Source organism: Paramisgurnus dabryanus, chromosome 12 (assembly GCF_030506205.2).
Source record: "Paramisgurnus dabryanus chromosome 12, PD_genome_1.1, whole genome shotgun sequence".
Taxonomy (NCBI): Eukaryota; Metazoa; Chordata; class Actinopteri; order Cypriniformes; family Cobitidae; genus Paramisgurnus; species Paramisgurnus dabryanus.
In genome coordinates this window covers 6,861,556-6,888,364 of record NC_133348.1, presented here as the reverse complement: position 1 = coordinate 6,888,364, position 26,809 = coordinate 6,861,556, and the positions used below count along the sequence as shown (strand labels likewise).

At 33.7% G+C, this 26,809-nt stretch overlaps 1 protein-coding gene across 1 annotated transcript in view; it reads left to right on the top strand.

Moving 5' to 3' along the window:
• Positions 1–19,987, top strand: part of mmut (methylmalonyl CoA mutase) — a 30,323-nt gene extending 10,336 nt beyond the window's left edge. The window contains exons 8-13 of the mRNA XM_065256331.2: positions 683–798; positions 6,525–6,640; positions 9,520–9,651; positions 10,019–10,166; positions 14,841–15,008; positions 19,464–19,987. Coding sequence (XP_065112403.1) covers positions 683–798; positions 6,525–6,640; positions 9,520–9,651; positions 10,019–10,166; positions 14,841–15,008; positions 19,464–19,592 — 809 coding nt within the window. The 3' untranslated portion in view covers positions 19,593–19,987. The remainder of the gene's footprint in view (positions 1–682; positions 799–6,524; positions 6,641–9,519; positions 9,652–10,018; positions 10,167–14,840; positions 15,009–19,463) is intronic.
• Positions 19,988–26,809: the final 6,822 nt, after the last annotated feature.

The following is a 26,809-nucleotide window of genomic DNA, read 5'->3' as shown; positions in this document are numbered from 1 at the left end:
GATGAATAGACAGACAGACAAATAGATAGACTGATAGATGGATGGAGGGATGGTTGTCTCTTGTTGGATTAATGGATGGATAGAGAAGATGAATGGATGGACAGATAGAGTGGATAGAGAGACAGATAGACTGGCAGGCAGACAGACACAAAAAGATGCCTCACAATAAAGTGATGGATGGATGGACGGATGGATTGACAGACTGATAAAGACATGGATGGATGGATGAATAGACAGACAGACAGTCAGATAGATGTGTCACTATAAAGTGATGGATGGATGGACGGATGAACAGATGGATTGATGAACGGATAAAGAGAGATGTGTAGATGGCTGAATAGACAGACATATAGGCCGACAGACTGAAAGACAGATAGAGAGATGGATGGATGTCTCACGATGGATGGACGGTCAGACAGCTAGATAGATCCATACATCGAGAAATGGATGGAGGGAGGGTGAATGAAAGGATGGATGGATAAATGGATAGAAGCTCTTTCTATCTACAGCTTCAGGGTCATGTGAAGACAGCTGAAAGATAGTGATGGGCCATTTGAACCCAAAGTTGTCTAGTATTTTTATAGGTCCCTGAAGTTCCTTCATGTTCTCTCTCTCTCTCTCTCTCTCTCTCTCTCTCTCTCTCTCTCTCTCTCTCTCTCTCTCTCTCTCTCTCTCTCTCTAGGCTCTGAGGTCATTGTAGGGGTCAACAAGTATCGTCTGGAGAAGGAAGAATCAGTTGATGTGCTGGCGATTGACAACACAACCGTCCGTAACAAGCAAATAGAGAAGCTAAAGAAGGTCAGTTCCCTCCGGTGATGAGTTACGGTGTGTTTAAAGTTCATTACATGACTACAGTGACGTAATCTTACTGACTCATTAAAGCTTTTATAAACTTACCTAATCACAGTCAAGAGCTTTTATTTAGCTCCTGTTATTTTATTCCTCATGCAGTCTGTGTAATCTTGTGTACACTTCAAACACAGATGAAGTGTAATTACTTGATGATTTAACCCTAACCTTTATCATCATTGTTATACCAATGTTTGCATAAGAAGAGTGAAGTGTGTCATTTCTGTCACAACCTACAAATTGCTCACTTATAGTTGAATCTGCTTTTTAAAGCTGGGATATGAACATTTATTTTTACACTTAAAAAGATTCATTTCAGCCATCTGCATTGAGTCGGTAAGCTTTGATAAAGGCATGTGATTTATTTTTTGTGTTTCCAGATGTCATTTACGTGTAAAGCTATTTGAAAATCCTATTTAATAATCATTGATTGTAGTACAAATCAACCATTTCTATGGAGATGAAAATGATGGGGAGAACAAAATTGTTTTGAAAGATGAAAGAATTCATATTCTGAATAGTTGAAGGCCTTGAAATGGATTTTCATGGGTCTTATTTCATGCGTCAGAGGAAACTGTATGGTTTTTGTTTAAATATGCAGATTCACCCCATAATGGAATATTTTTTTTTTAAGTGCAGACGTTCCAGCTTTGCTCAAGAGCAGTCTTCATGCTTCTAATTTTGTACAAAACAAACTCATGCATTTAACTCTTTCCCACGCCAGCGTTTAAATAAAAGTTGTCAGCGCTAGCATGTTTTATGACTTTTACAAAGTTTAATGCCTTCCAGAAAATGTTCTTCTTTAAAAATGAAGAGTTTCGTTGCAAAACGAGATAACTCCGTGATGTTTTATGGTGCTACTTAGCTGTATTTTTTAAGTTATGAAGGTTTAAATCAAAACAAACCAACTGCAGTTAAATTTATATTAATTGGAATTATATTATTTAGTTTTGCAACGAAACTCTTCATATATAAACATACAATATATCAAATGAAAAAACAGACCCTCTGTTTTATCCTACCTTCATTTGATCTCTTTTTATCACTTCTCAAATGTAGGTAGATTTCGTTTTTTGAAAGCCCTCCGGTTCAGAGCGATGATCAAAACATACACTGAGTTTGAACTGTTTGACGTAAGGGGTTGCTTCCGGGTTGCATAAGTTGAGTAAGTGCACCATCTAGTGGATAATAGTGGAAATACGGATTGCCATAAAAACTTGTCATTGACAGGGAAGCGTTTTCTCTTAAAGAGCATCTATTTAATTGCTTAAAAACAATGTTATTTTGTGTATTTGGTATAATACAATGTGTTTGCGTGGTTTATGGTTAAAAAACTCATTACTTTTCACTAGGGGTGTCCTCGACTAAGGATTTACATATTCGAATCAGAATTGTCGAATCTTTCAATAGTCGACCTATAGTCGAATCATCTATGTTTGTGTGCATGGGTTGGGAGGGGGCCAGACCAGGTACAAATTGGTAACTTTTATTTTCTTTCACAAGCAGCACACATAAACCACTTTCTGATAAAGTGACCAAAACTGTCTTTCAAGTGATGAACGAAGACAAAACTGACGATGCATTTATATATATATTTTTTAAGGTAAAATGTAAGGCAACATTTGTTTAATTATTCCTCATAACATTTTAAAGCCACGATCTACAGAACATCATACAAAAGTACATTTTGATAACTAAACCTAAAAAAATAACAAAGGTGATTCTGCCTTGGAAACTCCGGCTACAATTAAGTGTTTTTATTTAATTTGGAGAAAGCAGTCAAAGCAGTCATGACCAAAAAAAAACGACAAATGAGAAATGACAAATAATTTGTGATTGTGACTGTAAATGATAAAAACTAATCTTTATATACAATTCATTAAACGTTAATTTATAACAAGAAAAACACTGAAATTATTGATTTTATAGACACTACGCGTTATTATTTAGCACAGAAATACCTGCTTGCTTGCTTTGACTTTGATCATCTCTGTATTAACTTTAGATACAGAAAGACCGGATGATATTATTTATTTCAGGAATCTCTTTGCTATCATTTGAAAGTGAACACCGACTGACCATAATATTAAATCACAAGAAAGACATTCGTGTCAGGCAGAAAAAGGTTCGGTGCAGATACTAGTTTCTGTTTCATCACCGAAAAAAAAAACGGCTTACCTGTTTTGTAGTTTAACTTTAAGATAGACAATATAACCACTCTGTTTTAAATACATTTTAAAAACTTATACTCGTCGAAAAACATCCGTTTTTTAATGTTTAGTTTGAGACGCAGAGCACCTAGCCCGTTCGGCTAAATTACATGCGCAAGCATGGCCAGCACGCAATAGCGCAACATCGATACAACGAAAAGCTATCCAAAATTACCATACTTAAATTAGATCAGAATTTACGTTTATAATAAATACAATAAAAAAAAATAAGGTCAGAAGTAACAAAGTGAAGAACAAATATGCAAAATGCCTCAAGTGCACGGAAACAAAACACAAGCCAAATAGTTAAATCAGATAACCCAAAGTGATTTATAAATAAAATAAAATAAAATATAGAAATTATTAAAAGAACGAAAGGCATAATATAATTTGCCAGCTTTGTCTTTTAAATGTAGAAACAAAGAGGCAATGGTTTATTAACATAGAAACCTCTTATGGACGTGTAGCCCGGTCACAGGGGTTGTTGGATTTATTAACGCATTTTAAAAATATTTATTGAAAGCTGCTATACTTCACATATTATTTGCAGCATTATCATAATATGCAGTATATTAATATATTGTGAGAAAGCTGTTATATGTGAAATCAGATAATGTGTGCACCCATATACGGACAAAATTGAATGATCCTCATTTCATAACACATCTGCGACAATTCGACTGTGAGATTGGTAGTCGAATCAGGCTTCTTCTATCGATGCATCGAATCTTCGACTATTCAGGGTCATCCCTACTTTCCACATACCGTACATTTTTTAGCTCCTGATTTCACTCTCTTCTTGAAATGCACGGCTTTGAAAAGCTCTTTGTCCCTGATTGGCCTGCATACCTCTGACGTCAGCAGGAAATGTGACGCTCCTTACCATGTTTGAAAGATTCAGTTGCTAACAGGAGTTAACTTACAGGCTTACAAGTCTGAAACGGGAGGAATTATCATAAATAAATCCCACGAAGTAAACTGTTGCCTACAATCTGTGTGTTTTTGTAGTCCAAGAAAAGAGATTTACGTTGGAGACGATAACTCGGGTCATCATTTACCTTGGGGTTTGTACGTTTTGCATTTTGTTAACGTACTAATACACACTTACACACCAAAGGACATTTAAAAATGTGAATCAGACAATATGTGCTCTTTAAAGAGACACAATTGTTTGCTTTAAAACTCCTAAAACTTATATAAATAAACTTCCCTAACCTAATAAAAAGTCCTTCATATTGTACGTATTTATTTTCTTTCCCAAAATCTTTATTAGTTTAGCTTGTTCCATATTAAGCCTTTTTGTGTGAAAGTTTATGCCCATAAAGAGAAGAAAGACTAAAGTCAATTCTTAACAGTTATTTTCTCTGAATATGACCATATGTTGTGCATTTTCTGGTTATATTTCTCCCAGTAAAGACTTTTCATGAGAATGTCATGAGTTTTCAGAAATGCATGATCATTTGTGGTGAGCAGGCAAAAGACCTCATTCCTCTCTTTTTCATGGTTAATGTGTCTTCTCTTTGCAGAACAGATTGTGCAGCCAGTGATGCTAAGGAGAGATTGTTCATATTGTTTCCTGTGATTTGTGTTTCTTGTTGTGAAGACTGTTCACTGTTGTGCAGATATTTGCTGGTCATTTTTGGCTCCCTCCACCACCACGTAATAGACCTCAGATCAGTTTTTACTGATGAAAGCAGCTGGATGGAAGGCACCTTAGGAATTGTAATGAGACTTGAAAAAGTGATGTCTCTGTAGTTTGAAGTAAAATGTAAACATGGCATGATGTAAAATCTAAAGTGCCAGTCGTCCCAATACTGTCCAGGAGTGACATATTAAAGGGATACTCCAGCATATATATGATTTCATTGCACACACGTGCGTTGTCGCTGTTACGCGTTTGGGCAGAGCTTAACTTCTGGTCTCTGTTTGTTTAATGACCTGACTAGCTGCTAAACTTATCCCTGGAACAAATACCTAATTGAAAATAACAAATGTTTTGGTTTCTTAAAGATGAGGGGGCGATCATGGATCACCGCTAGGGTGGTTGGGAGGCTCAATATTGAAGACACCTGGTGCCAAAACACTCAAAACACCTGTAAAGGCCGTTAAATGGTCAAGTTCTGTAAGCTACACAATCATGGGGAAGACTGCTGACTTGACAGTTGTCCAAAAGATGACCTTTGACACCTTGCACAAGGAGGGCAAGACACAAAAGGTCATTGCAATAGAGTCTGGCTGTTCACAGAGCTCTGTGTCCAAGCTTATTAATAGAGAGGCGAAGGGAAGGAAAAGATGTGGTAGAAAAAAGTGCACAAACAATAGGGATAACCGCACCCTGGAGAGGATTGTGAAACAAAACCCATTCAAAAATATGGGGGAGGTTCACAAAGAGTGGACTGCAGCTGGAGTAAATGCTTCAATAACCGCTACCCACAGGCGTATGCAAGACATGGGTTTTAGCTGTCACATTCCTTTTCAGACAGCATCAGAAGTCTCGCATTGGCTAAAGATTTTGGCTATATCCAAAATGTATATCTAAATCAGTATCTCAGAAAATTAAAATATTGTGAAAGAGTTCAAAATTGAAGACACCAGGGGCCAAAACACCTGCGAAGGATTCACAGGATTCAGATGTCACCTAACAATTTATCTGGCTGTTAGTATAGAGCAGGGCAGACATGTCAGCCAATTGTTACTGCCTGAAAGTCTTGATGTGATTTATCAATTACTTGCCCCTGAACGGCTTCTCACATGGTTCAGCACTTCAGCAAGCAACAGGCTTGTCTGAGATTCGCTCTGGAAGAGACACAAAAGCCTGCTTTTGAAGGATTCGTGCTGTCATGTGACCTGCACATAGATGCTGACTGTCAGGACAATGAAGCTTTTCATGCTTTTTATTTTTTCCTTTAGGTGAAATAAACAAAATGCCTTTAAACGTGTCACATCATTTATACATTTCACATGCATTAGGAAGATGCTACAGTGCATTCAAGCTATGCATTTTATGACCTATGACCTTTACGTTGCCAACACAGTTAATCTATAGAGCATCTTTAATAAGTGCTTGGTAAGACTTTACAATAAGGTTGTATTTATTAACAGTGGTAAATGCATTAGCTAGTTTTTTATCATTTATCAATCATTATTAATGTTTGTTAATGCCAATAGAGTTCTTTATGTTAGTTCATTGTGCATTACTGTAACTCATTTTAATCAACGTCATTGTTAGTTTTTGTTGGCTAATGCATTTACTAATGTTAGCAAATACAACTTTAAACATCTTTTTAATGAACTATGCAACTCAACTAATGTGGCATTCGAAAATAATATGATTGCTCAGTGATGCAGTATGAGTAAGAAGAAACACACAGTGTTGGTTTAGTGTTAATGGGAAAACATAGTTATTCCGATGTTCCCTGGTCAGTGTTTGCTTTCACTAATGAGGTCGTGTTGTTTGTATCACAGGTCAGAGAGAGCAGAGACCCGGAGGCGGCGAAAAGATGCCTGACTGCGATTGAACGCTGTTCACGCACCAGAGACGGTAACCTGCTGGAGCTCGCTGTGGAGGCTGCGAGAGCTCGGTGCGTCTGATTTACATCTCAAACAGACTGGAATATCACATTCTAATCACATCTTACCCGCTCTCTGCAATACTTGATGCTGATTAGTTAGTTGTGACATTCTGAGGTCTGTTATTTCTATGACAACCTCTCTACACCACTTATACACCACTCATTCAGGTACTTAGAGTCATCTTGATCGATACTAATTAAGCTTCATGTATCACTGGATTTCAGTCATTAATTCAATCTTTGACATGATATTATTCAGTCAATATAAAGATATCAGGGTTTTATTTTTTCACACAGAAAGATTTTATGTAGAAAACGTGACAGACAGATAGATAAAGAGACAGACAGACAGACAGACAGACAGACAGACAGACAGATAGATAGATATTTTTATTCAGCATAAGTTAAAAACCTAGGCCGGATGGATGGATGGACGGACAGACAGACAGACAGACAGATAAAGAGTGACAGACAGACAGACAGACAGACAGACAGACAGACAGACAGACAGACAGACAGACAGACAGAGACAGATAGATATTTCTAAAGCAAAGTTAAAAACCTAGGCTGGATGGACGGACGGACGGACGGACGGACGGACAGACGGATAGATGGATAGATAGATGGATGTAAAGTGATAGATTGACAGACAGACAGTCACATTAATAAAGAGACAGATAGACAAACAAATAGATAAATAAAGAGACAGACAGTCAGATAGACAAAGAGACAGACAGATAGACGGACAGATAAAGAGAATGAGAGATAGACAGGCAGACAGATAAAGAGAATTATATACAGACAGACAGACAGACAGACAGACAAAGAGACAGATAGACAGACAGACAGACAGACAGATAAAGAGAATGATAGACAGACAGACAGACAGACAGATAAAGAGAATGATAGACAGACAGACAGATAAAGAGAATGTTAAATAGATAGATAGACAGACAGACAGACACACAGACAGATAAAGAGATTGATAGATAGACAGACAGACAAACAGATAAAGAGAATGATAGACAGACAGACAGACAGACAGATAAAGAGAATGTTAGATAGATAGACAAAGCGACAGATAGACAGACAAAGAGACAGATAGACAGACAGATAAAGAGAATGACAGACAGACAGATAAAGAGAATGATAGATAGACAGACAAAGCGACAGATAGACAGACAAAGAGAATGATAGACAGACAGACAGACAGACCGACAGATAAAGAGAATGTTAGACAGACAGTCAGATAGATAAAGAGACAGATAGACAGACAAAGAGACAGATAAAGAAAATGATAGATAGACAGATAGACAGACAAAGAGACCGATAAACAGACAGACAGATAAAGAGACAGATAGACAGATAAAGAGAATGTTAGATAGATAGACAGATACACAGATAAAGAGACCGATAGATAGACAGACAGACAGAACAAGAGAATGATAGACAGACAGACAGATAAAGATTATGTTAGATAGACAGTCAGACAGACAGATAAAGAGAATGAAAGATAGACAGACAGACAGAGACGGATAGATAGATATTTTCTGTAGCAAAAGCTAAAAACCTAGGCCGGATGGATGGATGGATGGATGATGGATGGAGAAAGAGACCGATAGACAGTTAAACAGGCAAATTCGTAAAGAGACATATAGATTGATAGATAATGAGACAGACAGACAGATGGATAGACATATACATATTTTATTTAGCAAAAGTAAAAAAAAACTTGGATGGATGTAAAGTGATAGACAGACAGATAAACAGACAAATTAATAAAGAGACAAATAGATTGATAGATAAAGAGACATACAGATAGAAAAAGAGAACGAGGATGGATAGATAGATGGATGTAAAGTGATACAAAGATAGACAGACAGACAGACAGATAGATACATAGATAAAGAGACAGACAGATAGATAGACAGATACATTTTTAGCAAAAGTAAAAAACCTATGATGGATGGATGAATGGATGGATGAATAGATAAATAAAGATACAGATAGATAGACAGACAAATGGAAGGACAGATGGCTGGATGGAGAGATAGATAGAGGTTCCATTTAAAGGAGCATTTCACCCGTAGAAACATTAATCTTTATTGAAAGTGCTTCATATTTGTAGTGGAAATGTAACATACATTTAGAATTTGGTGCCTATTTGACCGAGAAAAGGGGTGTTTGTAGTCTCACTCCCTCAACAAAGATATTGGACTTCCTTCTTTCATTGATGCAAAATGATGATTTTTACATCATTGAAAGAAGGAAGTGCAACACTGAAATCTGTATTTCTCCTGTCTCAGTGGCAACTGAAGAAATTATGCATGACCATTAAAAAACATGACTGGGTTTCTTACTATACAAAGCTTAATGCAAATGGGTGAAGTTTCCCTTTAAAGCAAAATAAGAATAAATTTTCCCCAGAATAGGTCTCCCTATGTGAGTTTTTTAATAAGCTTTTAATTTTTCACATCACATTGGTTCACTTATAAACCTCCATCCGATGCCAAATATTACTTTTAAACATCTGCAGCTACATTTCCAGTTAGCCTGTGATTACTTTTCAACTGTACCCCTCTTATCACCCCATTAAAAACTGTCTGCAGGCACTGCTGTTTGAATCAGAAGGGTCACACAAAAAAGTGTGATGTCTTTTATCATCAAAAACAGGGTTGTTTTTAATAGACAGTTTGAGCCTTTGAGTTTATTATAAACTTTTAAAAGTTTGGCCGGATGACTTTGAGTCAGTGTGTTAGTTGCCTTGAACATGTGGAAAGGGTTTTCTGCCACTTTATTCCTCTGAATAAAAAAATCACACTATAAAATAATGGCATTGCGCTGCAAAATACTATTTAACTATGTGACGATTTGATTGGATTCTGTAGATGTTCGGTGGGGGAGATCACAGATGCCATGAAATCTGTTTTCGGGGAGCATAAGGCCAGCACGCGTATGGTGAGCGGAGCGTACCGCAGCGAGTTCGGCGAACATGAGGAGATCTCCCTGGCACACAACAGGTCAGAGTTCACAGATTTCTCTTCTATAAATTTTGCTCATTTTATCCCACGTGAAACTTTAGGCTGTACTTTAGCTGATGATGTCACAAATATCAAATTGGCCGAGAACTGACCACTTTCAGTACGCTTGACAAGTAAAATGAACAAAAAAAAATCTGACAACTAGTGGTCTAGGATATTTTACATTTACATGCATTTATTCATTCAGCAGACGCTTTTATCCAAAGCATGCATTTAAAAAATAGAGCTTGCAAATTCATAAAGGCTCTTGCCAGTTTTGTGTGCAGTATGCATTCGACAGTATGACCGAAACATGAGTACACCGCATGAATACTGTAATGCACGTAAGCTCTTATTTGTCTTGTAGGGTTGTACAGTTTAAAAAGCATGAAGGCAGGAATCCCCGTCTGCTTGTGGCCAAAATGGGGCAGGATGGTCATGATCGAGGGGCAAAAATCATCGCCACTGGATTTGCAGACCTCGGGTTTGACGTGGATGTCGGTCCACTTTTCCAGGTTTGTTGAAGCTGTAGCGGTGAAGATGCATTCATGATGTAGCTATTAAAGGAAAAGTTTACCAAAAATGAAAATTAGACCATATTTTACTCTTTCTCAGGTATATGGGTATGGGTGATTCTCACGAAATCCAGGCTTAGAAGATGTCCAGCATCAGATTTTTTAAAAAGCCCTTGAAACCAATTTTTTTTGCACATATAAGATTAAGGTCTGAACTTACTATAACCATGTTTTTTTTTTTATTTAAAAAAATATTTCCTATAGAATTATTTACATTTTTTAGATTATCATTATCAAAAATTATCATTACCGCAACATGATATTACATTAAATATATGCATTTACAAACTCATGTTTGGCTAATGAGAACTAAAAAGTGTCTAGGTACTATGACAAACAACATTTTAACTTTTATCTGGAGAGAAAAAATAAGAACTGCTTACCTGGTAGCCATCTTGAGTGTTACAGTCAATTATGTCCCTTCCAACATTTTTTTTAATGTTAGTTCATTGAGGGCTTAAACAATGATTGAAAATTTTTGCGGAGGATGAGAAAATTGGTCTTGGACACATTTATATTCCTTATTATTGTCTCTACATTTACCAATGATCACCAAATACCACATGTTTCTTTACTGTAAATGTTTATAGTATAACATGCACTGAAGCTTTTTATTTTTTAGATTTTTTAATTATAATTATTTCCATGTCAAAGAACCCAAATCCAGTCATGAACACGTTGCGGTAATGAAAATGTTCCCCTTAAATGTGGAAAAAAAACCAAATTGGTTTGTATGTCATTTGAAATCATGTGCAAAATAGTACATGAAGAGATGTTTGTAACTGTATGCTTCTTATTTTGATAATCTTACTTTGCATTCACTTGTTTTATCAAAATGTTTTATGACACCTCACCAAGTCTAATTTCGTGAGAATCACCCCTATATGACTTTTTTCAGCCAAACACATTCAGAGACATTTAATAACTGTATAGTTTTTGGTGGATGGGTGGATGTGCCTTTTGAAGCTTTAAAGGGGTCACAGCGTGAAAATCTGACTTTTTCTATATTTAAGTGCTATAATTGGGTAATTGGGAAAACGTAAAAAAAGAAAAACCCAGTACCTTTGTTTTGGTAAACCATTCTTTGTAAACTTGTGAAAGGTAGTTCAGATTTTGCCTGTTTTGTGAGTTAGGTAGCAAGGGGAATTACAATAAAACTGCCCCTTAATCTTAACTATTCAATCACGGCACTGCCATTTAGTGCAGAGAGAAAGAGAGAGAGAAAAAAATATTTGACAGCACAATTGACTTTCAATTGCATCAAACCACTATCATTGCGAACAGTGTTTGCATTTCATCAGCTCATTTGCATTTTAAAGGACACACCCAAAAATGGCACATTTTTGCTCAGGCCTACAAAGTGGCAATTTTAGGCCCTGTTTATATTAGAGCATTTGCGTTTTAAAACGGCATTTTAAAATGAAAACAATCCTCGTTTATACTGGCATTTTAAAAAGAATTTTCATCCACACTATACACCACCATAAACGCATGAAACATGACCAATCACGTAACTGGGAATGCGCATAAAAGTGTAAAATAACTTATTACTCTAATAATAGCTTACCTTTGCGCGTTTATGCAGCCTAGGGGTGTGCGATATTGACAAAAAATCATACCTGGGTCCTTTGCTGGCAACTATAACAGACACTATTTTTGAACCTATAAAAATGTGTTTGGGAAAGTCTTATACTGTTCTAGCTCCCCCCCACAACATATTAATATGATTAATAGGTTAATTTTGATTTTATAACTAAACAGAAAGGTCTTTATGATTTAAAAAGAAAGCATTCAAGTGAACAGTACTAAACGAAGCAAAAATAAATTTCAACAAATGCAAACTTCAAACATAGCAAGAGGTGAAGTATTGCTTTAGCCTACAGAAATGCTTAGTGCATTGATTTTTAAAAGTTTGCGAGGTCCGTGCACGTCCTCCGCTAGCAACACAGAAAAAGCTAAAAGCGCAAGCGGCTGAACGAGCATTAAATATTAATGACGTTAAGTTTATTGTTTTTATTTATTTATATTCACAAAACTTATAAACAAAACATCGATTAAAATTAAGAGACAAATTATCTGAAACGAAATTCATTTTAAAGTAGAAAACAAAACTTAAATAAACTTGAAAATAATGTCTGATGCATTACAATTTTCCCTTCATATTGGCCTTTACAACGCCCTATATGGCGTTAACAGTGGCGGTTCTAGACAAATTTCACTAGGGGGGCCGAGGAGGGGCCGGTGTTTTACAAGAGGGGCACATAAAAATGGCAAGAAATTATATTTAAAGATAATAGGGGTGGTTACAGGAATCAGTTTAAGACAGGACTAGGCCTTATAGTTTAATTAGGAAATATAACTAGTTTTGACAAACATGCCTTACTAAAAACATTACTTGTGTGCATTTTGAAGCAAAACAAAGGGCACTGATGTATTTTAAGATATGGCATTGCAAGTTGTTTTCAGTTTACGGGGAAACTGCCCCGTAAACTTTATTTTACTTTACAATCATATAAATATGTATTTAATACAAGAGTGAGTGCAGGTGCAAAAGGGGAGCTGGGCTCTTTTCTAAAGCCCCCCAACCGATAATCATGCGACCCTACTCAATAAACTTTATGAAATGCAAACTTTTATAAAGACAAACGTTTGTTTTAGTTTACATATAAACACACATTGCTTAGGGACCACAATCTAATCAATATTTAAAATAATATTTATTTTAAATTGTAAACATTTTTATATGTAACATTTAATTAAATTCCTCCAATTGTATGCACGTATATGTAAGAGCATAATAACAGCGCTTTTTACAATGTGTAAACTTTAAAAAGTTAGCGAGATGTTGGTTTTACCGGTTGTTGATGAGTAACAGCTGTGAATGATCACAACGCGCCTCAGCAGCCACGTCACAGGAGAACAAGTGAACAGTGTCCCAATGTCAAGTCAGCTAGAGTCCTTACTAGTGCCCAAACCTGCATACACATTCTCAACATCGGGAGATTGGGAACAAATTCGCCGAGCATCACCCGCAGCCAGCTACAGTGATTGGGAGCGCCGCTCTAATTTGCCCGTATAGAACGTTGCGTCGCATTAGTTCCGCTTTTGGCGCTCGCGTGTAAAATCTAAATAAATGTATACTTTTTTATTTGGTCAGCACGGGGTGGCCACAGGGGTGGCCAGGGACATGTCTACAGAGGCACGGGCCACCCTTGGCCTCCGTGTAGAACCGCCACTGGGCGTTAAAAATTACGGTCTATCTTTTGTAATAAGCTAACTAAATTTAAACAAAACATAAACACATTACAACAATATTCAAACCCAACAATACTCAAACATAAATATAAAACAGACATTTTCTATAAGGATACATGTTAAAACAATCCGATATAGCGTTTATAATAGCTGGTTGGTAGAAGTTTACTTTTTTTGGCAAAACCTCTGTTGCAAACCTCCATTTACCTGAATAAAATAATTTTTACTTTGAAAATGATGCGCTGTCACGTTAACATCAGCTGTTCGTTTACATAAGACTCCGTCTATGTTCATTTACACTAAAACAGGGTCTGCAGCGTTTGCGAATGTATTCATTTATGAAGGTCGAAAATGGTGATGTAGTGTAGATGAAAGGCGTAAACGTAGCAAAAGTAATGCGTTTTAAAGGATTTTAAACGCATTAATGTAAACATGGCCTTAGACATGGTATAATGAATTATCTATGGCAGGGATCTTCAACAGGTGGTCCAGGGACCTTTGAGGGGCACTGGTGGTATTATCAGGGGTTCTACAAATAATGTTTAAATAAAAAAAAACTATTTGGAAAAAATGTATAGGCATCCAACAAATTGCATATAATAAAAATCTAAACTTGATTAAAATAATGGGTTTCACATTAAAATCTATTCAGTAATTGATATGTATTATGTTAACAGTATGAGACATACCTAAAATATTTTTTTCTATATCTTTGTAATGTAACCATCATAACAAAGTATGTAAATCCAGTCTTTATTTGATACATGTACTGGGGGTCCCTACTCCTCCTCTCTATCGATTAAGGGGTCCTTGGCCTGAAAAAGGTTGAAGACCTCTGATCTATGGAGTATTTTGGGATAAAACTTCACATACGCACTCTGGAGACACCAAATACTTATTTTACATCTTTAAAAAATCTCATAATATGACCCCTTTAAAATTGGGGCACTATCGTTTTGGATAAAACCCAAAAGCCAAATGAATGAATGTGAAGATGACCATCAGTCTCCAATATGGCACAAAAGGTTTTATTACTGCAGTCCACCAAAGATCAAGATCAGAACATCCAACACAATTGTAAAGACATGATTGGGTTTATAAGTACAGCTCTTACTGGAGATAAAAGAACCACATGATGTTTTCTGTGATGGAAATCAGGAGATCTTTATAAAGGGAACACAAGGAAGGTGGTTGGGAGCTGGCATTTTTAGCCATATAGTATAATTAGTGAATCATATCAGTGACTTTGAAATGGTGTTGTGCATCCCTGTGAGGATGTGCATTCAGGTCTAATGCTTGTCATCTCGTTGCAATTTCTGTCTCCTGCTGCTTCGGCTTGGTGTGTTTCCATGACGACAGACTCCGGTTGAGGTCGCTCAGCAGGCTGTGGATGCAGACGTGCACTGCGTTGGGATCAGCACGCTGGCGGCCGGACACAAGACCCTCGTGCCGGAACTAATCAAAGAGCTACGTAAGCTCAACCGGCCGGATATCCTGGTCATCTGCGGAGGCGTCATTCCACCACAGGTATCACCTGTTTGCAGACATTTACATTTATTCATTTGGCAAACTTTGCAGTTCTCTCCTGTTTGAGCTACACCTGAAAGAAGAACATGGCAGATGAAGAACAACACCCCCTCCATCAAAAATGAGATAATTATATTAACCGAATGATCTCGCGCACAATATACATTTATCAAATGCCTTCAAATCCGCTTAATCCCGGCATCAGGCCATTCAGCAATACCTTTTTTTTTAAGCCACATCAAAAGACTATAGTGGGGTTTTTATTGAAACGTGAAGCAAATCTTTTTTTATTAGCAAAAAGAAAAACAAATGCGAATAAGCTGCGTTTCCATCAGGTGTATGAGCGAATGACTGTGGTATTGGTAACCAATAGTAAATAAATCACTGCAAAAATGACTTTCTTATTTAGTATTTTTGTCTTGTTTTCGGTAGAAATATCTAAAAATTCTTAAATCAAGATGTATTTTCTTGATGAGCAAAATGACTTAAGAAAATAGGTCAAATTTTTAGACAAAAAATATACAATTTAAGTGAATTTGTGCTTAAAACAAGTAAAAATATCTGCCAATGCGGTAAGCAAATTTTTCTTGAATTTTTCTTGAATTTAGTGTTTAAGAAAAATGTTTAAGATTTTTTGCTTGTTTTATGCAGAAAATTGCTTAAATTTAATATTTTTGTTTTAATATAAGAATTTTAGAAATTTTGACTGAAAACAAGCCAAAAATACTAAGAACAGTTTTTTTTTTTTTTTTATTTAAATCATCTTTTGCAGTGTATGGGAAAGACAACGTCAGCTGATACAGCTGGGTCACGTGAGGTTTAATGTTCACTACGTCAGAATTTTTTTGGCAAATGCGTTTCCGTCTCCCATTATTCGCATTTACTCTCTTTAGCACAAAAAACTCCTCAAGCGAGTGTAAAAACGTATGCATTTTTAAAAAAAATTTTTTTAATTTTGGCGTTTCCATCACACGTTTTTCATTAAATAAATGCGCATAAAATCAGTGTGATGGAAACCCAGGTTGTGTTTCATGTTTGTCTTGGGTCCCTTGTGAGTACTTGAATACAAACCGAATGTGTCAGTCACATGGATCACAGCGCCCCCTGTGTGATTCAGTTTTTTCATTTTTTACGTTTTGACTTTCATAATTTGCTATTTTGTTTCTAGATACATCTTTAGCGATTTTGCAGCTGTTTACTGTGATGTCTTCTCCTTTATTTAAGTTTAAAAAAATCTTGCATCCACTTAAAAGGTTTTGAAGCGAAAGATTAAATACCAATGAAGTGACTAAAGTCAGATATTTTAAAATAAGGCATATTGAAATATACTGACTAATAACCTTTTCATTGTCATTAAAGTGAAACGACTGAAACTAAACATAAGAACCTGATAAAAAATGCTCAAGAAAACATGTCAAAATGCAAAAATCCTTAAATTAATTTATTTGATATATTTATTGTATTGTAATACACTGCAAAAAATTATTTTCAAGAAAAAAATTCTTGGTATTTTGGTGCATAAAACATGCAAAAAAATATATCACATTTTTCTTAAACACTAAACTCAAGAAAAATTTGCTCACCCCATGCAGATTTTTTTGCTTGTTTTATGCAAAAAATCTGTTAAATTTTATATTTTTGGTCTAAAAACTAGCCTTTTTTCTTGGGTCGTTTTGCTCATCAAGAAAAAAGCATCTTAATTTAAGAATTTCTAGATATTTTTACTGAAAACAAGACAAAAATACTAACCATTCTTTTCTTGAAAATATTTTTTTTTGCAGTGTAGTATTTTTATTTAGTATTTTTCAATATATTTTTTATTGCAAGAAGAACTGAAAATTATGTAAAATGTGTTTATAAAAATATTCCTCTTCCTTTATATGTTTTCCCTCCTCAGCCCCTGAAACAAATACACATGAAACTATAATATTGTATATATTGGTTTATTGCCGATCTATTGCTAAATGTTTGCACATTGTGGGATTTTTTTAAGTCATTTTCAATATTGCCCGAGTTCATACAGAATTATTTGTGCTCAGTCTGATTCGATAACTAAAGCCCAAGCTAAATTGAAATCCATGCAAACAATTTATTGTTTTCATATTCTCCAAGCAGAATGCAGATAGATCTGATATTTTATGTAATATCAGTAATTAATTCATGTATACTTGTTATCTTTGTAAAGTCAGTTTATAAATTCCATCATAATGATCTGAACAAATGGAGGCTGTATGGACTTTAAATAGTGCACAGCAACCAGTATGACCCAATTAAAAGGAATCATGGGGCTTTACAAATGCAAATAACATTTTTACACGCTGGTGTATCAGCGGAGGTTGCGCAACTGTAAACAAACAACAGATGATCATTAGCAGCTTTTTATGAATTACAAAACTCACAATTTCATCCAATCACTCCAATTTTCATTTTCCACCTTTCTAAATTCTTCACCCTTCATGGGTCTTTTTGCGCATAACCGTGAACTGATAAAGCACATTATCTACATTTCAGTTCACTGTATGTTTAGTTGTGTTGATGGCTTCTAAATGCTACAGCATCGGCTTAACATTTCCCAGAATCCTGTTAGATGCGAGTATTGAGTGTTAGATGAAATAACTGAGCGAGTCTTCAGTAATTGAAAGAGACATGAGAAATTCACAGCTCATACACATACTCTGTTTGCTTGTACAAGAGCTCTGTGGTACTGCACACTCCTCTGTTGTTTGCTTTGGCTTTACGCTGTTTATATGCACACGGATGTTACGGTGTTTCACATGCTAAGACCTCTCCTCCATTGTTACTGTAAATCTTATCTGCAAGGAGGGGTTTAGAGATATCTTTATACAATCTCAGAAATAAAGCTTTAAATAAAGCAGAAATAAAGTACATATTGGTGCTGCCAAATACATATCTAAATGGTACATATTAGGACCTTTTTTAAGGGTTCTGCCTCAGTGAGTGTACAAAACATCAATATTTTGCTTTTTCCACTGTAAATAAAATTGGTATATCTATTCTGCTCTAACCCATGGCAAAACATTATACTTTTAAATATAGTTTTAAATACATTTTAAAATATACAAAAAATTGGCTAACAATATATTTTCTGAAATTTTATTTACAAAAATGCATTTTTCACCAGTATATTTTTTTGTCCTTTTTTGTATATTTTGAAATATATTTTAAAAATAAATATATTTTAAAGTATTATTCATGTCGCATTGGAATTTGAAAGAAAATTTGTATGTTACCAACCTGGTTTAAAAAGGTGATCTGCAAAAATGTACTTTTATTTCATACATACTTTACAAACATTCATATTTTGGTCCAGAATTTTTTTTTTCCTGTATGGGATGTAAACTTTTAAATGTAATTTTTACCCCTGAAATACATTTTGAAATATATTTTACTATTTAAAGGGTAAAACGCAAAAATATATTTAATGAAAGTGTACTTTCTCCAAAATGTATTTAGGATATATTTAAAATATATTTTTGCAGAAAATATATAATTTTTGACTTATGGATGATCGATCACAATTGTGTGCATTGTTTTTAAGATGGCATGTTATGATAAAACTCTGGGCCCCAGTATTCAATCCATCTTGGTATTAAAAAAAAACATCAATAACTCTTACAGTATGAAACACTAGTCATATTCAGACCTGAAGTGAATGTATTGAATGCACTGTACACTGCAAAAAATCTTTTTCAAGAAAACATTTTCTTAGTATTTTTGTCTTGTTTTCAGTAAAAATATCTAAAAATAGATGCTTTTTCTTGAAGAGCAAAACGACCAAAGAAAATAAGTCTATAGTTTCTAGACCAAAAATATCAAATTTAAGTGATTTTGTGGATAAAACAAGAAAAAAAATCTGCCAATGGGGTAAGCAAAAAAAATCTTGAACATTTTCCTTAAACACTAAATTCAAGCAGATTTTTGTGCTTGTTTTACGCTGCAAAAAAATGACTTTCTTACTTAGTATTTTTGTCTTGTTTTCAGTAGAAATATCTAAAAATTCTTAAATTAAGATGCTTTATCTTAATGAGCAAAATGACCTTAGTAAATAAGTCTAGTTTTAAGACAAATAATATACAATTTAAGTGAAATTGTCCTTAAAACAAGCAAAATTATCTGCCAATGGGGTGAGAAAAAAAATTGTGAAATAAGATTTCTTTTTTCTTAAACACTTAATTCAAGTAAAATTTTGAAAACAAGACAAAAATACTAAGTAAGAAAGTCATTTTTTGCAGTGTATGCACAAAATCTCTTAAATTGTATATTTTTGGTCAAAAAATAGACTTATTTTCTTAATTTAAGAATTTTTAGATATTTTTACTGAAAACAAAACAAAAATACTAAGAACTTTTTTCTTGAAAATCATTTTTTTTTTGTAGTGTATGCATTGCTGTACATGCTGGATTTTCCTTATATATGTTTCTGAAACTTTTTCAGGACTATGACTTTTTGTACAAGAGCGGCGTCAGCTGTATCTTCGGCCCCGGGACCAGAATTCCACAAGCTGCTGTGGAGGTTCTTGACAACATTGAGAAAAACCTGGAGCAGATCCGGCAGGCCATGTAACCATCGAATGTGATCTTGCACAAGCCAACATCTCTTAGAAATGATCTTGAGAATGACAGTAATTCAATGAGTTATTGGCAAAAAATAATGATTAGAAAAAAATAATTATTATAACAGCGTGAAAATAATCGATTCTCAAAGCTGTTTGATTGAAGGATGACAGCAGTCTTTGGTTTTGTATAGTTTGACAGTCCATTAAAATGTCAATATATGTTTCTAATGTTGTCACAAGCCTGTTATTACACAAATAATTTCATTCTTCTTGTGTGACAAGAGATGTTTAAAATCCACATGTGTGGTTTTGTGATCTGTTGCTTTATCACTTCTCATAAATGTAACATGGATGTGCCAAACTACATTTTAACAATATTTAAAGGAACAGTATGTAGGATTGTGGCCAAAACTGGTACTGCAATCACACAACTGGTGGCCAATACACAAAATGACAACATAAACATCAGTTGAGGGCTGCAACTCCACTTTTTAAATGACAATATCCTGGCCGGATCGCTGTTGTGAGTAATATAAGTATTTGAAATGAAAATGATTTCTTAATGTCTAGTGACATATCAGGGCCATTTTATGATTCATTGATATAAATTTCTTACATACTGTTCCTTTAAACAATAAATACACAGAGAAGCAAACGTTTGGACACTGTTTGTGGTTTAACTTGACTCACAAAGTCTTTATGAACTACCAAACAACTAAAACAATGCAAAAACATTATTATTAATATTATTTAGTTTTTTTATTTTCTATCTAAATATCCTTGAAACAAGACATATTTCATTCACTGCAAAAAATTACTTTCTAACTTAGTATTTTTGTCTTGTTTTCAGTAGAAATATCTAAATATTCTTAAATCAAGATGTATTTTCTTGATGAGCAAAATGATCTAAGAAAATAATGCTAGTTTTTAGACAAAAAATATACAAATTAAGTGAATTTGTGCTTAAAACAAGCAAAAATATCTGCCAATGGGGTGAGAAAATTTTACTTAAATTAAGTGTTTAAGAAAAAATAAATCTTATTTCACAATGTTTTTCTCACCCCATTGGCAGATAATTTTGCTTGTTTTAAGCACAATTTCACTTAAATTGTATATTATTTGTCTTAAAACTAGACTTATTTACTTAGGTCATTTTGCTCATCAAGATAAAGCATCTTAATTTAAGATTTTTTAGATATTTCTACTGAAAACAAGACAAAAATACTAAGTCATTTTTTTGCATTTGAATTTAGTGATTAAGGAAAATGTTCAAGATTTTTTTTTGCTTACTCCATTGGCAGATTTTTGTTTCTTGTTTTATCCACAAAATCACTTAAATTTGATATTTTTGGTCTAGAAACTATATAGACTTATTTTCTTTGGTCGTTTTGCTCTTCAAGAAAAAGCATCTTAATTTAAGAATTTTTAGATATTTTTACTGAAAACAAGACAAAAATACTAAGTAAGAAAGTCATTTTTTGCAGTGTTTTAGAAGCAAGATTTCAATGTGTTTCTTTCAGAGAAACAAAATGTTGTGATGCTTTGCCTTGAAACAAAAAAGCTGTTTGCCAGTGGGGTAAGAAAACAATGTTGTTTATCATTTTGAATGAGATAATTTTTCAGTTCTCATTGGCATACAGTGCCATACGGCAAACATATATTTTCAAATGTAATTTTAAAAATATTTTTTAAAAATGGCCAAAAATACACTGTCTTTCTTGGTAAGTATTTTTGTCTTGTTTTAAGCACAAATATCTAAAAACTCTCAAGTTAACATGGATTGTCTTGATGAGCAAAATAACCTAAGAAAAGAAGTCTAGTTTTAAGACAAAAAATATCAAATTTAAGTGAATTTGTGGATAAAACAAGCAAAAAAATCTGCCAATGGGGTAGGTAAAAAAATCTTGAACTTTTTTCTTAAACACTTAATTCAAGAAAAATTCAAGAAAAATTTGCTTACCCCATTGGCAGATTTTTTTGCTTGTTTTATGCACAAATTCACTTAAATTTGATACATTTTGTCTAAAAACTAGACTCTTTGTCTTGGGTCATTTTACTCATCAAGAAAATACATCTTAATTTAAGACAAAAATGCTAAGAAAGTTTTTTTTGCAGTGTATATGTACTGAAATATATATTTCATAAAATATAAAATATATATATATTTTTTAAAGGATTTATATTTACCTCGCATTAGAAGAAAAACTTTGTATGTTACAAAGTTGTAAACATAACAGGTTTGAAAAATTAAATTTAATATATTTTCAAATGTAAAAATATACTTTTAATTTTATTCATATTTTTATGATCATACTTTATACATTTTATACAAATTTTATATTTTGGTCAGGAAAATACAGTTTTTGCCGTATGGGTTGTAAAATTAGAAATGTATGTTAATAAATGAAGGTTAAAACTAAATATATTTTCAAATTAAATAATTTATTCAAGTATTTAGCTTATATTTACTGCATATTTTGTGCCAAAGAAATTATTTTTTTGCCATATGAGGGTTTATCTTATTTCGAGAATGAAAGTCACAAGCATGGGTTTCTTTGAAATGAGACATCAATGCTTTGGCTTCTTGTTGTTTTAAGGATGTTTGAATAATTAAATAATTGTAAAACATAATATAGTATTACAGTGCAGTCAATATTTTCACTACCAGTGTAAACAGGATAGGTCCCATCTAATCCCTACGAATATCACTACAGTATATAACCCATTTATATTTATATGATCTGCATCCCAAGCCAAACAAAGGCAAACCCAGCATGACAAGAAATATTAAACGCTCAGACGTGAGGTTGTGTGTCTTGTTGAATGTTAAGATTCAAATCACGCTTGCTGTGAGCCTGTTTAAGTTGTTGACACATTTATGCAGCGATTTATTTTCCCAATTGTCACTTTGCAAGACTTAAATGCCCTAAAACCGGCGCTATCCACATGTATATTTGTACTGCCAAGCATCTTGTTTAAATGATGCTGTTATCTTTTTAGGCCTATGTTATAAATTCTCAAATACATTATTAACAACTCAGGTTAATAATTCAAGGTTAATCGGTTGCTAAGACAGTTCTTCAGTAAATTGGTTGTAAGTATATAAAGCCTTTGAAAAGCTTTCAGGAGGATGTTGGACTTTGTCAATACTGAGCACTCACACACCTTTCAAATGATTCGAACCGAATCTTTCATCTGTGAAGTAATGATTCAGTCACATAAGCTCTGACAGTTTTGTCACGTTAGTGCCTAAATCTCCTAGAGATTATTTGATGATTTTATTTGCCTTGACAGATCATATTGAACAGTTTATTGACTGGATGAGGTAGAATTAATAGGATTTGTATTTGTTGTTAAAAGCTCTTTAGCACGTTCCCCACTGTCTTATTTTGCATTCTTCAAATAATTTTATATAAATAAAATTTAAAGGAAAATTGAAGTCAGGGCACATGGTGTAGTGGGCACATTTGGTGATTTTCAGCGATGCGAGGTCAATTCGTGTTCATTTGACGATCCCATACCGTTTCTCTTCCCTGTACTTTCATGTCCTCTCCTCAGTTACTGTTGAATAAAGGCAAAAATGGCAAAAAAAAAAAAAAAATATATATATATATATATATAAAGAAAATTAATTAAAAGCATCAATTACAGCATTATTGTTTTTGCAGCGGTGGGCATTACCACCAATCACGTGTTAATGCAGTTGTTGTACAAATGCATTAACCCTTTCAGATCCTGCATTCACTGCACATCACGTTTTGTGGTTCAAACCAATAAAAATGCTAATCAACCAATCAAAACCAGGCGCACTGATTAAGAAAAATCAGGTCTGAAGGGGTTAATGGCACATTGATAAAACCTCTGCCAATATCTCATTATTCTGATCAGTTGAATTACCCCAGATATCAATAGACACCGGGCGGATATATTTGACATAAAAGCTATTTAACGCATAAACATGTGTTATGGTGGGTTTTAGATAAATGCACCGATGTTAGAAATATAAAAGAAAAATGATTGAACATTGCTTTTAATGTCTCTGCACACATTCTGTTAGCTTAAAAAATTGGTGCATGACACCCCTGGCTATTTTGTCTGCCAAACAAACATCTAAGGACAGAACAGTAATTACCAAAGACACATGATGTAAACACGGTAAATGGACTGCATTTAAATAGCGCTTTCAGAGACCAATGGCCATTCAAAGCGCTTTACATATTGCCTCACAATCACCCATTCACTCACACATTCATACACAGATGCGGGGTCAGCCATGCAGGTGCCATCCAGCTCATCTGGAGTTGGGTGTCTTGCTCAAGGACACCTAGATATTTGGTCAGGTGGAGCCGGTGACTGAACCACCAACCTTCCGATTTGTAGACAACCTACATGAATCCCTCAACCACTGCCACCAATTTAAACGAGCTGCACGTTTTCTCACTTTTATTGTTTATTTTTGCAATTGATTAAGGACATGTGGAGAATGAAATGAGATTAACTGGAATGTTTTTCTTTTTTACTTGTTCAATAATAGCTTGCATCGATCGGTCAGCTGCAGTTTTGTTGTCTTTGATGCCAGGACCTCTCATCTCACTTCACATTTATAGATCTACACTGTAAAAAAATCCGTAGAAATTGCAACTGGGTTGCCGGTAATTTACCGTAGATTTAAATTTAACTGGCAAGAGTTTGTTCAAAGTTAAATGAACATTAAACATTTACAAGTCTTTGTCTTTATAGAGTAAAACTAAAAAAACAGCATCAAGCTAAAAATTCTGGGAAACAAAATCTGAAGCAAAAAAACAGAAAAAGGTTGATGATGACTTTTGGTTCCCAGAATGCTTTGCATGAGGTTGTTATTGTATAGTTTTATTCTGTAAAGATAAATACTTGTTAATATTTAAAATTGATTGAACTTTGAACAAATTCTTGCCAGTAAATTACATAAATGTTAATCTACGGACTACGGTAAATTACCGGCAACCCAGCTGCAATAACATTGTAATTTCTACGAATGTTTTTACAGTGTACACTGCAAAAAATTATTTTCAAGAAAAAAAAAATCTTATTATTTTTGTCTTGTTTTCAGTAAAAATATCTTAAATGAAGATGCTTTTAGACCAAAAATATCACATTTAAGTGATTTTGTGCATAAAACAAGCAAAAAAATCTGCCAGTGGAGTAAGACATTTTTTTTTGGAAAATTTTTCTTAAACACTAAATTCAAGAAAAATTCAAGAAAAATTTGCTTACCCCATTGGCAGATTTTTTTGCTTGTTTTATGCACAAAATCACTTAAATTTGATATTTTGGGTCTAAAAACTACACTTATTTTCTTAGGTCATTTTGCTCATCAAGACAATACATCTTAATTTAAGAATGTTTAGATATTTCTACTAAAAACAAGAAAAAAATTCTAAAAACATTTTTTCTTGAAAATAATTTTTTTGCAGTGTACAATTGCATTGCAAAAATGACTTTCCTACTTAGTCTTGTTTTCAGTAAAAATATCTTAAAATTCTTAAATGAAGATGGTTTTTCTTTATGAGCAAAACGACCCAAGAAAGTTTTTAGACCAAATATATCAAATTTAAGTGATTTTGTGCATAAACAAGCAAAAAATCTGCCAATGGGGTAAGCTAATTTTTCTTGAATTTAGTGTTAAGAAAAATGTTCAAGGTTTTTTGCTTACCCCATTGGCAGATTGTTTTGCTTCTTTTATGCACAAAATCACTTAAATTTGATATTTTACTTATTTTGCTGATCAAGAAAAAGCATCTTCATTTAAGAATTTTTAGATATTTTTACTAAAAACAAGACAAAATACTTAGAAAACTTTTTCTTAAAAATAATTTTTTGCAGTGTGTGAACTTTTTGCTGAATGTGATAATCAACAAACACTAAAATAAAGAATTCATTTTTTTTATTCAGATATTATACAAAACTACACAGACACAGAAGAAACAAAACATCAAAAACTGAATACACTGTGGTGAGTTTTTAATGATACATTAAATCTGTCAGACACATTTAACATTTAAGTGTACATTCACATTTCATTGTTTAATACCAAAATGTTGCCCTAATAACCTTTAGTAATTTTCAGCAGAAGAACAACATACTCATCAACAATATCTTCAAGAGGTCATATAATAAATAAATGTTGACATACAAAAAAAAAGTGTTTTTTTATTAATTGAAAATAAACAAATATTAGCAGTTTCCTTTTGATATTGCAAAGTTGTGTAAATAATAAGATTGTCTTAAAACTCAACAGAACAATCTATTAATTCATACCCCATCAGTCCTTTGATATCAGATGACATTAGTAATAAAATTATTCATTATTTCACTGTTTTCTGAGGTAGTCCAACAAAGTGTAAAGTTTAAAGTACTTCACACAATATCACTAAAAACACATCTGACCGTCAGACACGTCATTCTTCATCAATCTCTAATCATGAAATCTAAAATCTAAATAAAATTTATCTGCATAGACCTCCTTGTACCATTGTCCAGCTTTCTGGTTGGATCAAATTGGATCAAATTATAATTTTCACAAAAAAACTTTTTAATATTATAAAAATTTGCTGTAATACTGTAAAAATTTGCTGTATTGGGTAAAATTAGGTTGGCAGTAACTTAATGTAGAAGATAAAGACTGAAAATGTTTCATGTTCATTTAGCTTTGAACAAACTGTTGCCAGTAAATAACGTAAATGTAAAGTCTACAGTAAGTTACTGGCAACCAGCTGCCAGTAATACTGTAATTTCTACAGCTATTTTTTTTTAGTAATTTTTTAAGTTGATCCAACTTTTCACTTTTTACAGTGTAATAGAATAATAAAACATTGTTGTTCATCATTAAATTTTACATACTTAACATTTAAACCGTAAAATATTTGCTGAAGTTATGCAGCTGTTTCCCAGTAACTTACTGTAGATTTACATTTTATGTTATCTACTGGCAACCATTTGTTTAAAGTTAAATGAACATTAAACATTAACAAGTCTTTGTTTTTACAGAATACAACTATAATATAACAGCCTCATGCAAAGCATTCTGGGAACCAGAAATCCCCAACCTTTTTCTGACAATTTCTTTCAGATTTTGGTTCCCAGAATGCTTTGCATGAGGCTCTTACTTTATAGTTTTATTCTGTAAAGACAAAGACTTGTTAATGTTTAATGTTCATTTAACTTTGACAAACTGTTGCCAGTAAAT